General features: G+C 47.8%; 1 protein-coding gene across 1 annotated transcript in view; it reads right to left on the reverse strand.

Moving 5' to 3' along the window:
- The window catches only part of AGBL4 (ATP/GTP binding protein-like 4), a 1,466,590-nt gene that overhangs the window by 115,963 nt on the left and 1,334,766 nt on the right, over window positions 1–15,861 (reverse strand). Inside the window, exon 8 of the mRNA XM_010834456.1 lies at window positions 7,256–7,370. Coding sequence (XP_010832758.1) covers window positions 7,256–7,370 — 115 coding nt within the window. The remainder of the gene's footprint in view (window positions 1–7,255; window positions 7,371–15,861) is intronic.

Below are 15,861 nucleotides of genomic sequence, written 5' to 3' on the forward strand. Positions count from 1 at the left end.
TGTGGCGCTTCTTAAGGTTCCCCTGCCCTAGGTGGGGCCATGCACAAGCTATCTCTGAGGCCCCATCCCACTCCAAGGCTGACGAGGCTGAGAGAGGCAACAAGCTGGCGGGGGGTGGTGGGGGGGCGGGCAGGTGGCCTGTGTGGGGAAGGAGGCATAGTGAGAAGGGGCTGGCAGATACCAGTTGGTGAGGCAACTTGCAGCGGATCTTTGTGCTCACTTCCAGTTGATGAAAAACACACAGTTTTATGCTTGTCGAAGAACAAATAGAATACTGACGCATATTTTTTACATAGCTAATTTTGTTTTCCATTCTATTTTGGACAGTTAAGAATGTTTCCTTCTTTGGCTATTGAGGTGAGTGGGGTTGGTTGGTTACAGCGTCTGTGCATGCATGTGTATGTGTCCCTATGTGTGTATCTATATGTGTGTTATGTTTGTGTTTGTAAGTGTGTGTATGTGTGTGCAGGAAATACCTCCCCTGGTGTTTTACCCTCTGCCATATGTAATGATGATTGCTGTAAAAATTTCTCCTTATATCCCTTCTATGTCTGGTGGACTGTATACATTCTTCAAAAACCTTCCCTCATCACCCATAGTCAGAAGGAATCACTCCCTGCGTTTACGATACAGTGTAGCCACGGATTTAATTTGTAGCAGGCTAGGCCTGGCCAGCTTGGATTCATAAACCTGATCTGACCCTTCCTGCTAGGGGACCTGGGGCAAGTTCTTTGGTATCTCTGGGCCTCAATTTGCTTCTCTAATTAAAAAGGGGCCATAATACTACCTCCACCTCAGGGTTGTTTTGAGTGTTAGCAGGGATGATATCTATAATGTGTGGTTAGTAGGCACTTAGACACTAGCTCTGATGATGTCCAGGCTTCCACAGCATGACACACACCCTTCTAGTACAAATACTGGGCCTCTTATTGCCAAAGGCTGCCTCTGATCTCCATCTGCTTCCCTAAGGCGCAGCACAGGGCTTGACACTCAGCAGGCCCTCGACAAACCTTAGTTAAATTGGATTTACTGCGCTGGAGCATTCTTTGCTACGTAAAGCTCACCAGGGCCAACAGACAGAATGTGTTGCAAGTCTGCGGGTTGTAGCAGCATCCGTTTCCACTGCGGGGTCTGCAGCGCCGTGCGATAAAGCTGAATCATTTCTGCACCACCCGTGGAGGTCTGTTCCTCTCCCCCATCTCCAGACTCTCAAGAAGCACTGAGGCTTCCCAAAGATGAGAAATTTCACAGCATCCTGATATCTTTTGGGTAACTGCGTATTTTATGATGACTAATAGGCAATTACTATGGTAATATTGCAATTCAGCATGTGTGAGGTTTGGGAAATGAGAAATTATGGGTAACTACGTTGGGCTCATTTCTATGGTAACAAAAAGTAATTGTCATTAAATATCAGTTATACGGAGGCTGTACCTGGTAACTATAGATTTTTATGCCCAGAAACATAAATAAAACCAATAAATTTATTCAAAGGTCTACGACTGTTTACTTATATGTGACTCTATGGAACACACAATGACAAGCACCTAATTAAGAAATGCAAACCTAATGCAGAGATTCGTATTGTCATGTAGAGATGGAGAGTCTGTTTCTCAGCTGCAAGGAAAACTGCACATCACCCGGGCCCAGTGGGGTACAGGTAGGGACGGAGGGTGTCTCCTCTGAAAAGCAAGTGATGGGGAGGAGGAGGTGGCGGAGAGAGAGAATAAGGCTCCACTGTGTGGGGATGGCCGACCCACTGCAGGACGGTGAGAGCCACCAACAACCGTGGACCTCCTCAGCCCGTCCCCCTGGACGCCAAAGGCCTGCCCACCTCTGCCTCGTAACTCTCATCTCTATAAGCATCTGAAGTTACAGTGTTTATCCCTCCATCCTTCCAGGCCTGAGATCCCCCCCTAAACCTCTCCAAAGATGCTCAAATTGCATTGATATGTTATACCGCTATTTTTACATTGTGATAAAATGCACATAACATAAAATGTACCATTTTAATCATTTTTAAGTGTACAATTCAGTGGTATTAAGTATGTTTACAATGTTGTGCAACCATCACCACCAGCTATCTCCAAACCTTTTCCTCTCATAAAACTGAAACTCTATACCCATTAAACGATAACTATCCTCCCCCAGCTCCACCAGCCAGCCCTTGGAAATCACCATTCTACTTTCTGTCTCTATGATTTTGACTACTCTTAAGTACTTCATATTAGTGGAATCATAAAATATCTGTCTTTTTGTGTCTGGCTTATTTCGCTTAGCATAACATCCCCCAGGTTCATCTGTGCTGTAGCTATACCATTCTTGACAGAGCCTATCTCCAGCGCCTCTGCTAAATGATGAGAAGTATCTGCACTTCATTTTCCTCTTCCAAGAAGGCAGAGGGGAACTGAAGCCAGGGAGAGACGGGTCTTGCCCCAGGATGAGAAGGCTCAGGAGAGTAGGGAAAGCTAGTCCGCTAGTTCTCTGCTTCTGCCTCCAGCTTGTAGGACACTGGCAGTGTCTGGCAGTGTAGGGAGCCCTGAACACACCAAGGGACCTTAAACACAGCTCTTCATCTCTGCAGACTTGGTTTCCCCTTTGCTCAAATGGATATAATAAAAACTGACTTTCCTTTCTCAAACAGCTGTGGTAATGATCCAAGGTGGTTTCTAAGTGTAATGCCCTGTACAAGAACTAAGTGTGGCTCTGAACCCAAAGTTCCCTAAATCATTAGAGCAGCTCATTATAGTGTTTATGTCACAACAGCATAAGGTCAAAACAACCAGGGTTAGGAGGCTGAGTTGCTGAAAATAAAGGGTTGGGAGCTGAGGGCATCTGGTGATGATAGCTCTACCTGTGAACACAGCTCCAGGCAAGAATACTGGAGCGGGTAGCCATTTCCTTCTCCAGGGGATCTTCCCAACCCAGAGATCAAATCCATATATCCTGCACTGCAGGCAGATTTTTAAGTGTCTGAGGCATTAAGGAAGCCCCTGTGCCACTTCCTAGTTACTAAGCACTGCTCTGGAGTTTATTGACTCATTTGGATAATTATATATCAAAGGCTGGTTCTGTCCTGGGAACTGTGCCTGGCTTTGGGGATAAAGTCCTGATTTCAGGGAGCTTACAGTCTAGAGGTGGAGACAGTCATTCAATAGACAAGCACATGATTACAAACTGGGGCAAGGGCTCTGAAAGGATAGTTCAGAGTGCTCTTGAAAGAGGGTAATGGGAAACCTAATTTATATTGGAGAATCTAGGCAGGCCTTTCTGTGTGTGTGTGTGTGTGTGTGTATGTGCGCGTGTATTAGTCTCTCAGTCATGTCTGACTCTTTCTGACCCCATGGACTATAGCCTGCCAGGCTCCTCTGTCCATGGAATTCTCCAGGCAAGAATATTGGAGTGGGCTGCCATTCCCTTCTCCAGGGGATCTTTTTGACCCAGGGATTGAACTCAAGTCTCCTGCATTGCAGGCAGATGCTTTATCCTCTGAGCCACTAGGGAAGCCTGGCCTTTCTGTGAAGTGGCATTAAATCTCAGACCTAAACTGAAGAAAATGGCCAGTTTTATTGGAGTGCAGTAAGTGAGATAGATACAGCAAAGACAGGGCTTCCCTGGTGACTCAGTGGTAAAGAATCCACCTGTCAATGCAGGAGACAGGGGTTCGATCTCTGGGTCAGGAAGATCCTCTGGAGAAGGAAATGGCAAACCACTCCAGTATTCTTGCCTGGGAAATCCCACAGACAGAGGAGCCTTGTGGGCTATAGTCCATGGGATTTCAAAAGAGTCAGACACAACTTAGGAGCTAAACAACAAAAGTGAGACAGATAGTATAGTTGGCCTGTGTTTTTATTAGACGCCATAATACGGTTGTTATCTCCTGTTACACCAGCTCCTATTATAGAGGGCTGCCAGAGAGTGTACGGTGGCTGCTATAACTCTGGTTCTCTCTGCTCCTCCCATAATCCAGAGTCTGGGAGAACACATAGGAGTCTAGTAAGTAAACACTGCTGCTCTTTTACATAAAGTACATCATCTATCATGGGACAGGTGTCATCATCAGCCATTAAATGCTAGAGTGCACCTTGTCTATTTTACTATAAATACCATGGTATTGGTACTTGTATTATTAAAATAGGGCTTTCTTGGTAGCTCAACTGGTAAAGAATATACCTGCAATATAGCAGAGCCTGGTTCAATCTCTGGGTTGGGAAGATGCCCTGGAGAAGGGAACGGCTACCCACTCCAGTATTCTGGCCTAGAGAATTCCATGGATTGTATACTCCATGGCATCACAAAGAATCAGACAGCTTTGCATGGTCAAAGCTGGGAAATTGGACTCCTCTTTCTAGATTCGATTACATGGTTCTTTAGCATAGGAGAAGAAAAAGAGAAGGAAAAAGAGGAGGAGGGGTAGGGGCAGAAGAGGCACCTGGAGGGCATGGAGTAGATTTTTATTATTTGCAAGCATAGAAAGCCTCACAAAGATCCTTCTTCACAGAGTTGCTGCTAGCATTAAATGAGACAAGTGTGTGAGCGCCTGACATGGCACTGGGGGATGAGCAAGCAGAATTCTTGGACTGGCATTCTCCAGGTGTTTTATAATCCCCAACCCCCCTGGGGACAGGGTGGTGGTGGAGCAGGTGAGGGGTGGTGGGGAAAGGGATTTCTTTGGGAAACACTGAACACTATATTCCCCTCTTGGGATTTCTGTTTCCTAGCGTTTTCAAAATGGAAAAATCTTAGTGTAGAAGAGAGTTTTTAACTTTGCCTAACTGTATGTTTCCCAAATTTACTTGAACTCTAAATCCATTCTCCCCCTATAATGCCTGGGCAAGTCCCACCAAACCATGGGACACTGTGCTGTGGCCTGTAGGGTAGCTCTGTGAGGGGCTGGCCTACAGAACCTCTAAGGTACCTTGAAACTCTCCATTTGTAGGCTTGATTATTATTTTTCACATCCCCCAAATATTTAATGGTGAATTTTCATGATCGATAGGCTTTTTGTTGCTACTCAGAGCTGTTTTAGCAAGAGGATTAATGCCTGTGGTTATAGATTTTCTTCAACTCTTGTAATGAGAATCACATACTCTCATTGGGAGAAGGCTGAGATTTTAAACTTCAGTACAGAACCATTTCTGAGGGGTGGAATTCTTTTATCCTGAAAGGCCCAAATCACAAAATTTGGACAGCTTGGGGACATATAGGAAGCAGTTACCACCCCAGCACCACCCCCAATGGCTATCTGAAGCCCAGAAAGAGGAGGCATTTTGGCCAAGGTCAAAGACCTCTTTCCAACTGGTTATCCCTGGACAGCATATGATGACATAAATAAGTATGTGGAATGGACAGTACTGACCTCTCTCTGACCATGGCTGCTCTTGTAATTAACCAGAAATGTTAACATCAATCAAATGGTCTTTCCACCACCATTATTGCCAACATTGCGTTCTGTCCAGGAAAGGTGGAAAGGCACTGCTCCCAGGCCTGCAGCAGCCATAAAACCTGCCAGTGCTAATGAACCATGACTTGAGCCAATTAAGAGGAAGCAAAACTGTCTTTAATTAAGGCATCATGCCTCCCGTGGGTTCTGTCTAACTCATACCCAGGGGTACTAGGAAGCCTCTGTGGACCCAACTGCCACACTCTGGGAAAGCATTAAACCAGCTCTGTTTCAAAAGGACCTGATGGGATGTCAGGAAATGTGGGTTCTGGTCTGAGCTCTGCCACTGACCTTGGGCAAGTCCCATTTGATCTCTGAACCTCTGTGCCTTCATCAGGAAAGTCATCTCTTTTTTTTTTTTTTGTATCCACCAAACTCTTTTTGAGTATCTACTACATGCTGACCCTTGATGATAGGCACTGGGGAACACAAGGACCATTAAGGCTCAGTGTTTCCCCTCTGGTGGTTTTAGGACCTTGGGGTCCTTGCAATGGGGTAAGACATTCAATAGGCAGGCCTGTGGGAGCTCAGAGAAGGGAATGGCCAATTCTTTTTGGGGGGTTGGGGGATGTTTTTCAGAAGAAGATGTACAAACTGAGTTGCAAGGAAGGATTAGTGAGATGAGGGGTCTTCCCTGGTAGTTTAGAGAGTAAAGAATCTGCCTGCAGTGCAGGAGACCTGAGTTTGATCCCTGAGTTGGGAAGATCTCCTGGAGAAGGGAATGGCTATCCACTCCAGTAGTCTTGCCTGGAGAATTCCATGAACAGAGAAGCCTGGTGGGCTACTGTCCATGGGGTCACAAAGAGTCGGATACCACTGAGCAACTAACACAAAATCACACAAAGTGACATGAGGACCAGACTAGGAAGCCCTGGACAGAGGGCCTTTATGAAGGTGAGGTGTCAGGCTCCAACAGAACCTGTGTAAGGAGCCAGGCCTTCCTTAGAGCGGCCAGAGCAATGATTCTAAGACTAGAGGGTGGGGGGTGAGGCAACAGGTCACACAGAGTCTTACATCAAAGCTGGGGCGCTTGAATGTTACCTTGGGAATTCTAGGACCAATCAGCTCTCAAGCTGTATAATTTGGGCAGTGAAGTTAGTCAATGATTTACTGGTTGTGTGACTTTGGCCCAGTCTGTTGCCTCAAAGGTGAAATAAGGCTAATAACACACTCTCTCTCAGAGAATTCAATGTTCTCTCAGCAGATGGTTCCCCGGGCAGTGGAATTTTCAGCTGTAAATTATGGGGCTAAGCCAGGAGAAAGAGCTCAAGATGTAAAGTGCATGAGTGAGTGTGGGGCAAGCCAGTATGCTCACACCAAAGAGAAATGCTGCCCACATGATGCAGGCTGCTGCTCTCCTTCATTAATAATCGCCAAAAAGAAATCCAGAAGCAAAATGGTAACTGTCATCACCACCATATGCTCAAAAGCACATTCATCGCCACTGTTTCTTTGTGAGCACTGATGCTCACAAGTGCCCTGCCAGGTAAGTAATTATTATCTTAATTATGCAAGAGAAACTGCAATGCATCAGAGAGGGAAAGTGAATTCCCCAAGGTTACATAAGAAGTAGGCACCAAAACTGATACTAGGTCTCCTGGTTCCTTATCCAGCAAACTGCCCAGGAAACTCCAGCAAGTGACCTCACAGGACTGTGCATGAACTAGCCAAGACCAGCTCATCACATCCTCAGGAGCTGGGGTGAAACTTCTGATGAACTCATGGGTAGTCTGAAAATTGCTCCTCAAAAACATAGCCCCTTTTTCTTCTTGCTTTCATACCACCATCCAAGCATTCTCCCCCATCCCTCACCTGTAATTGCCCAGGTAGACACCATCAGGGTTGAGCATGGGTGCAATCTTGAAGACCAGGTGTTCCCGTAGGACACGAGCAATAGGGTGCTGGCTTATGAGGAAGTCAATGATCCCTGGGAAAAAAAGAAGCATCTGGGTTAGTGTCAACATATTTCAGGAAGGAGGGAGCACCTTTCCTCAGCTGGGAAAAACAGTGAGAGATCAATAGGTGATGTGGGGGCCTATGTTGTTAGCCACTGCGGGTACATGGCTATGAATTAGGTATTGCCCAGTGAATTTTACAAATAATATCTCTGTTTCCAGGAGACAGCTCAAGATGTAATATTGAAGTTCAAGGCCTGGAGGACAGCATGTCCTGCTCAAGAGCACAGGAAGGGCCTCTAGGAAAAGACAGCATGTGAGCTATGCCTTGGAGTCTTGACAGACAGAGATAGGGGAGAGGCAGGATAACTGAACAATAAAAGCAGAGTTGCTCCCTAATGGGTCCACTACTAGCTAAAGGCTGACATTAGTTTGGATGATTGTGGGGCCGAGGACCTTGAGAGGTCTCAGTCCTCATGAGGCTGATGAGTACACCAGGAAACAGAGAGAAGTCACAAAAAGACAGGGAGGTTTTGTCAATACCCCCAACTCTACTCCTTTCCCCACTTAAAGGGTCCTCTGTTTCCAGACTCCAGGGCTGGCTGCCTTCTCGGCTTCTCACTAGGACAAACCCCACCTTGCCTCCTGGTCACCAGATTTAGGACTGTCTCCTCCATGACTCTTTTCCTATAGTCAGGCAGTCCCCGAGTCTCTTCTCTGAAACTAGCAAATCTGCCCCTCATCTCCATCCCCCTGCCTCTCTTCTGTTCTAGGCCACCATCACATCTAGCCTGGATGAGAGCAACCAGAGCTGGCCTAGGTGACAGCAAAAACCTCTAGAAGGTGCCCTTATCACTACAGCCACAGGGATTGTCCTGAAGCCCAAACCTGACCCTGTCACCACCTTTGTTGATGTCCTGGCCATGGCCTGCACACATCTATAGGGGAGGAGGTAAGGAAACAAGAACTGATCTTTGCCCCAACCCTCTCTATGTTTCTACTTATTCCTCGGAGACCTGAAAAAAATAGACAAAATGGAACTCTGGCATTCCATGAGACACCTGCCATGCTGGAAACTGACAGGAGAGCACACAACCCTTCCAAAAGCATAGAAGGAGAACTGAGAGAGCTCTTCCCCTGCTGGAGAGAGCAGAAAATGTATCAAGGAGAAAGAAGCTTTGAGCTGGGCCCTGACAGATATGTAGGTTTTGACAGCCAGACAGGAGGAAGCAGCGGGATAACTAAGAACAATCCATGTGCCCAGTGGCGGGCACTTAGCTATTGGAATGATAAGTCACTCTGTGGCACGTTCCAGAGCTGCTGTGACCGGGGAGGGATATCTTGGGCTGAGAATCCATTGGCAGCGGAGAGCCAGTTGGACATCATTTACTGCATGGCTGACGTGGCGGTAGACCAGATGCCCTAATTTATTTGTTGGTTTTCATAGGAAAGCTGTGGTTTGCCGGTAAATAGGCAGGGTAATGATGCCAAGCACCCTTGTTAGGGGCTAATAATTGCTTAATCTGTCCACTAATTGACCCCAGCTCCCGGGGCAGCCCTCCATCAAGGAGCCAGACAGTGCTCAGGGCTTGGCCATGCTGCCTCAGAGAATGGCTTCTGGAAATGGAGCAGTTCACTGTGAGCCATCCTCCTTCACAGATGAGCAGATTAATTGTGCTGCCGATTAGGCAGCTAATAAGAGGATGAGAGGAAACAAAGCCAGACCGGAGGCTGCAGCCACCCAGAGTGAGCGTGGGGCAAGGAAAGCAGAAGTTTTAGACTCATCTCTTGGCTAGAGGTCAGACTCAGTTCAACAGGAATCTTTCCCATTGAGAAGGAAATTGGGAGGAGATCTTTCACTTTTATTTGGTGTGGGGAGGGGTTGGTAAGTGAAGAGGAAAATGAGGAGAAATGCCAGAGCAAGAGTGGAGAGGAAATGCCATCCCCCAGTATGGGCCACAAGTATGGAATGGACCAAGGTAGCAAAGAGTGTGCAGACTTGGAGGTCTGCATGGACTCCTCACTGGTTGTTAGTTTTCTTTGACCAGTTTCCTCATCCTGATACAGAGGTAATGATCTGGAAGAATTCTGTGGGACTGACTTAGAACTCCTGCATTTTGACTGCTGGTCCCAGCACCTGAGCATTGGAATGTGCTCTCATAAAGTCACTTAGATCAAAGGTTGGAACGCAGTGGGGGTAATAAAAATCAGAATGCAGCCTAGAACTAGGTGTTGTGGTCTGTGAAGCTGACTGACTGTGGGATCTGGGAACAAGGATACTGAGCTGGAGAAGCCAACAAACCAGGAGTCAGAGAACCTGGGTTCTAGTTTTGGCTCATCTTTAAACTCAGATGAAAGAACAGAGTAATTCCCAAGGATGCATCCCACAGTGACAGGTTATGATTCCACCTACTTCATTCCTTTCCCTCAAAGTACCAGAATCCTCATCTGTCAAATGAGGAGACTACACTTCCTCCTTCTGGGAGACATAATCCACCCCCCGAAGATCAGTCTCTGCCCCTTCAGTAAACAAGTTTGCAGATCCTTCATCAGGAAGGTGGAAGAAAGCAGGACTGGGGGCTAGACAGGGTGGAGGAAGAGAAGGAAAAGTGGCAGAGTTTGGAAATGGAAGCTGGGTGGCCGACCTCACTGCCCTGTGCCGACCTCACGTGGCCGTGATGACCTGCATCAAACAAACCACAACTAAAGGTTCAATATTGCTATTTCTCCTGCTGTACAGAGCCAGGCACACAGCAGATGCCCAATAAATGCCCATTGGTAGATTAGCCCCAGGAATTCATTTGACCTGGACAAAGTAGAGTGTTAGTTGAGCTGATAATTACTTATTCTATAAACATTCACAGGATCAGGTCCATGCCAGGAGCAGCTTGTCATTCCAAGATGTGTAATAGGTTCCTGCTCAGAGGGGTGCATGGGGGGAGAGCAGCTCCTACCAACAAAGGCTCTCATGGGAACAGCACAAGGAGCCCTAGGAACCCCAGGGTCTCCCGACCAAGCCTGGGAGTCAAGAAGGGATTGTGGAAACTTAAAGAATGAGTAGAGTGAACCAGATGAAAGAGGTGCCAGGAGATGGTGTTCTAGGCAGGGGAAGTCTTACACAGAGATTAGTAGGCAAGACAGAAGACAACCTGTTTCTTAAGAGAGTTCTTCAGTTCCAGGTGGCATAGCTTCATGACTAAAGGCACAGACATTGAAACTGGACTAAATCTGTGGCCTTAACCTCCCTGTTTCTCAGTTTCCTCATCAATTAAGAAGACTAGTATTACAAGGATCTGAGTTAGTTAATGTGAGCAAACTATCCAGCACATAGGAAGTGTGTTGTTTACTCAATTGCTCTTATTTGGTTTAGCTGAAGGTGTGGGGTGGGAAGATGTTAAGAGAGAAGCAGGAGAGGTAAATAGGGGCTTGCTGGTCCTGCTGAAGAATATGAACAGCTCAGGAGAGCCATTGCCAAAGTCAGGGTCAGATCTGGCCTTTGGAGATAGTTTCCCCTGGCTGCAGCCTGGAATGCGGTTTGGAGGGAAGTAATAATAATAATGGATGGATGTCCTGAAGGTGGAAAAGGCAGTAGTAGGAGCACGAACCTAGCAGAGAGCCAGCAAAGATAAAGAGGCTTGCAGTCAGGAACCAGGGTCTGGCATGCTGGTGACCTGCAGGGGCTCTGCACTGACCAAGACCCAGAGAGTCACAAGGATGCCACTGATGGAGGGTAAGCATTGTGGGTAGATGATGACACTGATGAGAAGACTACTTGTCTACCACCCCCAGGAGCAGCAGAAGTCTTGGCTTAAACCATACAACCTTGGGGAAAGGTGACACCAAGATTACAGAGATTAAGTTTCTGGCCCCTGGCAGAATGGGGCCTCGAAATGGAAACTGAGTTCAGTTTTAGAAATGTAAGGAAAATTGTAGTTTCAGTACCTCTGAGTGTGGGGGACTGAGGCTTGCATCTGCTGTGCAAATCTTCTGTCCAGGCTGTGAGCTCCAGGAGGGCAAGGACACAGCTCCAGCTCTTGGCCAGAATTTTGTCAGCGTCCAGCTCAGCACTGGGGCAAGGCAAATGGTCAATAGATACGTGTGAAATGAATGAATAAAGATGGACCCAGGAACTTCCTGGTTGTCCAATGGCTAGGAATCCATGCTTTCACTGCTGAGGGCACGAGCTGAACCCCTGGTCAGGGAATTAAGATCCCACAAGCTGTGTGGTGCAGTCACAAAGAGAGATGGTCCAGTGACAGGTACTACTACTATGTTCAGTAGCTGGATTGATTCCACTTTTCAGACAGGGAAACCAAGTCGGGATGGTGACATTATTTGCTGAGTGTCTCCCAGGGGCCTGACTGGGATTCAGTCCAGTTCTACTGGTTTCAAAGTGGTACCATTGCCATGAAACCAACATGGGACGAGCCAGGAGTCTATTTGCATGGGATTTGCAAATTATTTGGATATATGCCTGCATGATTTTTCTCTAGAGAGTTCTGTGTAAGGTATTGCTGCTCTCTCTGCTAAGAGGAAGGTTACACAGTGGGAAGAGCCCAGGCTTGAAGCAGGACATTTGGGGTCCGGTGGAGGGGTGTCTCTGCTGGGCTGAGTGTGGGTCATGTGACAGGAGTCCTCTAGGCTCTACCCTGACTGCCCGTAGCTGAGCGCAAGGACCCAGATTATGGAATCCCAGGAAGGCTGGCCCCGAAGAGCCTGATGTTCACAGAGTCTAAGTTCTAACCCTCCCTTCTCCAACTCTGCCCATTTCACAGACGAAAAGACAAGCTTGGGAAAGTAAAAGGCCCCATGACAACCCCTTCCTGGATCTAGTTTCCTGCATATATGAGGCTGTATGGGAGAGAGCGGGGAGGAGGAGATGAAGAAGAGGTGCGGGATAGAGGAGGGAGGAAAATGATGAGAGAGAGGAGGGAGGAAGGGGCAAAGGTCACCACTTCACTGTGGGCAGTCTTAGCTTGTGCTTGGTCCTGGTGTCCTGGTGGTTGTGTGTGTGTGAGAGAGAGAGTGTGTGTGTGTGTGAGAGAGAGTGTGTGTGTGTGTGTGTGTATTGTATGAGTGTGTGTCTTGGTGTCCTGGTGGTTGTGAGTGTGTGTACACACACATGTGTGTTCTCACCATCCTTTGCCTGGCCCACAGGACACCCCTGAGGAGTGAGCTTCCAAGGGAGGGCCTGGTGGGCCCCTTGGCAGCTGGAGGGGGGCTCCATAAATCCTCACAGCAGGCCCTGGAGGACCAGGTTGCTGCTATTTTATAGGCAGAGAAACAGGCTCTGAGAGTTAAGGACTTGATGGGGGTCCCAGTGAGGGGATGAGAGTGATGGGACTCTGACTCAGGTGTCCCGGTGGCTCAAGTCTGAAACCTCAGCTCTGCCCACTGCCCAGCCACCTCCAGACGTAGGTGTACCTCTCCATGGCAGCCTTTCACACAGGTGGGCTTAAGGATTCATTTACAAAGGGCCTGGAGTGGACAAGTGCTCTGCAGATGGGACTTTTCAGTGAGTGATGTCCCACCAACTCCAGGAAGCTTCAGGGCAAGAACACTCCCTGGACCTGAGGTCAAGTCTGGGCCAAACTTCTAACTTGCAGCCGGGTCTCCCAGCAGGTAAATGGAAGGGGTGAGCTAATAGCTCTTTTGGGGAAGGAGCCGAGGAAGGAAGGCAGCACATGGGGTACAGGAGTCACGCACCTGGGTTTGGGTTCCCAGTGAGGATTAGAGGAAGCACTCTGGGCACCTGGAAGATGCCCCATCAATGCTGCCTCCCTCTCTATAAATAGTACTTACTCAGTGCTGACTGCACACCAAGCACCATCTTACATGTTTTATGGACACTAACTCATTTCATCTCCACAACAACCCTCTGAGGCAGAATTCCTATTATTATTTCCCTTTAGGGAAAAAGGGACTGAGACCCAGAGAGGTTGTGGAACATCCCCAAGGTCACCATACACGGAGTGGGAGGGCCGAAGTTTAGTTCCAGGCAGCGAGGCTCCAGAGATCCAGCTCACACACACGCTGCTACAGGACCATGCAGGGGTGGCCTTGACCTCTCACATTGGAGCTTCAGAGGAAGGACAGTTCAGGGGCTTGGAGGCCAAGAGTGGGGGTTTGGGGAAGCAGCCATCTCCCCACCAAGCAGAGCCTTGAGAAAGTCACAGCCCTGCCCCCCTAAATGCCACCCACGTTGAGCTCTGCCACAACAGGACTTCACTCTGCTCCCAGCAGCAGGTGCAGCAGCAGCTCGGTTGCGAGAACCGAGGTCCCAGCCAGATGGGGATGACCAGGCCTCACATGTCTGTCCTCTGCTCAAGGTCACGGAGCCAGTTAATAGGGAAAAAGAGTTAACAGAACCAAAGGTTCTCATCCTTTCAGGCCTTAGATTCTATCACCCTCCCCAGAACAAGGGAGGCTGGGGAGGGGTCCAGCTGAGACCTGGGTCTGGGGAAGAGAGCCTGAGCTGCGCCCCACGCGGCTGTAGTCTAGGGTGTCCCCAGGGGGCTGGGAGACCTTCGGGAAAGACCCTGCCTCTGTTCCTCACTGGCGAAACGCTGCCTGTGTTCAGCTGTCTCAGGAAGGATGAACTGTGTATCTTAAGGGAAAGTTACAGAGATGGGGACAGAGGAAGACCAGGACTTGGGAGACAGGCCCCAGGGCCACATCCACCATGGATTAGCTGTGTGGTCCTGGGCGTGCCACCTCAGCCCCTGAGCCTGTGCAGCCTCACCTGCACATGCATATTGGATCCTGTGGGGCAGCCTGAGCACTGAGTTCTTCCAGGTGAGAAGCTTGGCCTTCTAGTGCTTCCCACCCCTGAGAGGGTAAAGGCTTGGGAGACCCAACTTCAAAGCTCTTCCTGCACTTTACTGACTGTGTGAACTGGAGGTTCCTCTTTCTGAACTCAGATTTAGTATCCTAAGCCAAGACAGAGTTTGCTCCTCAAATAGTCCCATGAGGTGAATAAGACAATACCCATTTCACAAATGCAGAAAATGGCAATCTAAGATCCAGCCCTGGGCCTCAAAAAGCTCAGGTTTAGAGGGAGAACAAAAAAATGCAAAACAAACATGTAACAAATTGGGGCAAAAAAGATAACCACTGAGCAACCCACAATGCAGAGCCAAGGCAGGGGGCTGAAGGGTCGGGGCCAGGGGCCCCAGTTCAGTTTGGTCGCTCTGTCGTGTCTGACTCTTTGCGACCCCATGGGCTTCAGCATGCCAGGATTCCCTGTCCTTCACCATCTCCCAGAGCTTGTTCAAACTCATGTCCATTGAGTCGGTGATGCCATCTAACCATCTCATCCTCTGTCTTCCCCTTCTCCTGCCTTAAATCTTTCCAGCATCAGGGTCTTTTCTAGTGAGTCAGTTCTTTGCATCAGAACACAGCCAAAGTACTGGAGTTTCAGCTTCAGCATCAGTCTTTCCAATGAATATTCAGGACTGATTTCCTTTAGGATGGACTGGTTGGATCTCCTTGCTGTCCAAAGGAGACAACACCACATGTTGTCTTTTCTCCAACACCACAGTTCAAAAGCATCAATTCTTTGGAACTCAACTTTCTTTATGGTCCAACTCTCACATCCATACACGACTACTGGAAAAACCATAGCTTTGACTAGATGGACCTTTGTTGGCAAAGTAATGTCTCTGCTTTTCAATATGCTATCTAGATTGGTTATAGCTTTTCTTCCAAGGAGCAAGTGTCTTGTAATTTCATGGCTGCAGTGATTTTGGAGTCCAAGAAAATAAAATCTGTCACTGTTTCCACTTTTCCCCCATCTATTTACCATGAAGTGATGGGATTGGATGCTATGATCTTCGGGTTTTGAATGTTGAGCTTTAAGGCAGCTTTTTCACTCTCCTTCACTTTCATCAAACAGTTCTTTAGTTCCTCTTTGCTTTCTGCCATAAAGGTGGTGACATCTACATACCTAAGGTTATTCATGTTTCTCCCAGCAATATGGATTCCAGCTTATGCTTCATCCAGCCCAGCATTTTGCATGATGTTCTCTGCATAGAAGTTAAATAATCAGGGTGACAATATACAGCCTTGACATACTCCTTGCCCAATTTGGAACCGGTGTGTTATTCCATGTCTGGTTCTAACTATTGCTTCTTGACCTGCATACAGATTTCTCAGGAGGCAGATAAGGTGGTCTGGTATTCCCATCTCTTGAAGAATTTTCCACAGTTTGTTATTATCCCACACAGTTAAAGGCTTTGGTGTAGTGAATAAAGTAGAAGTAGATGTTTTTCAGGAATTCTCTTGCTTTTTCTATGATCCAACGGATGCTGGCAATTTGATCTCAGGTTTCTTTGCCTTTTCTAAATCCAGTTTGAACATCTGGAAATTCTTGGTTCATGTACTGTTTAAGGCTGACTTGGAGGATTTTGAGCAGCTAGCATGTGAGATGAGTGCAATTGTGCAGCAGTTTGAACATCCTTTGACCCAGAGAAGGTACTTGAAATGAACCTTGGGAGAGGAGGGGGTGTTTGCCAGGTGGCAAGG

Source organism: Bison bison, unplaced genomic scaffold (genome assembly GCF_000754665.1).
Source record: "Bison bison bison isolate TAMUID 2011002044 unplaced genomic scaffold, Bison_UMD1.0 scf7180017864033, whole genome shotgun sequence".
NCBI classification, from domain to species: Eukaryota; Metazoa; Chordata; class Mammalia; order Artiodactyla; family Bovidae; genus Bison; species Bison bison.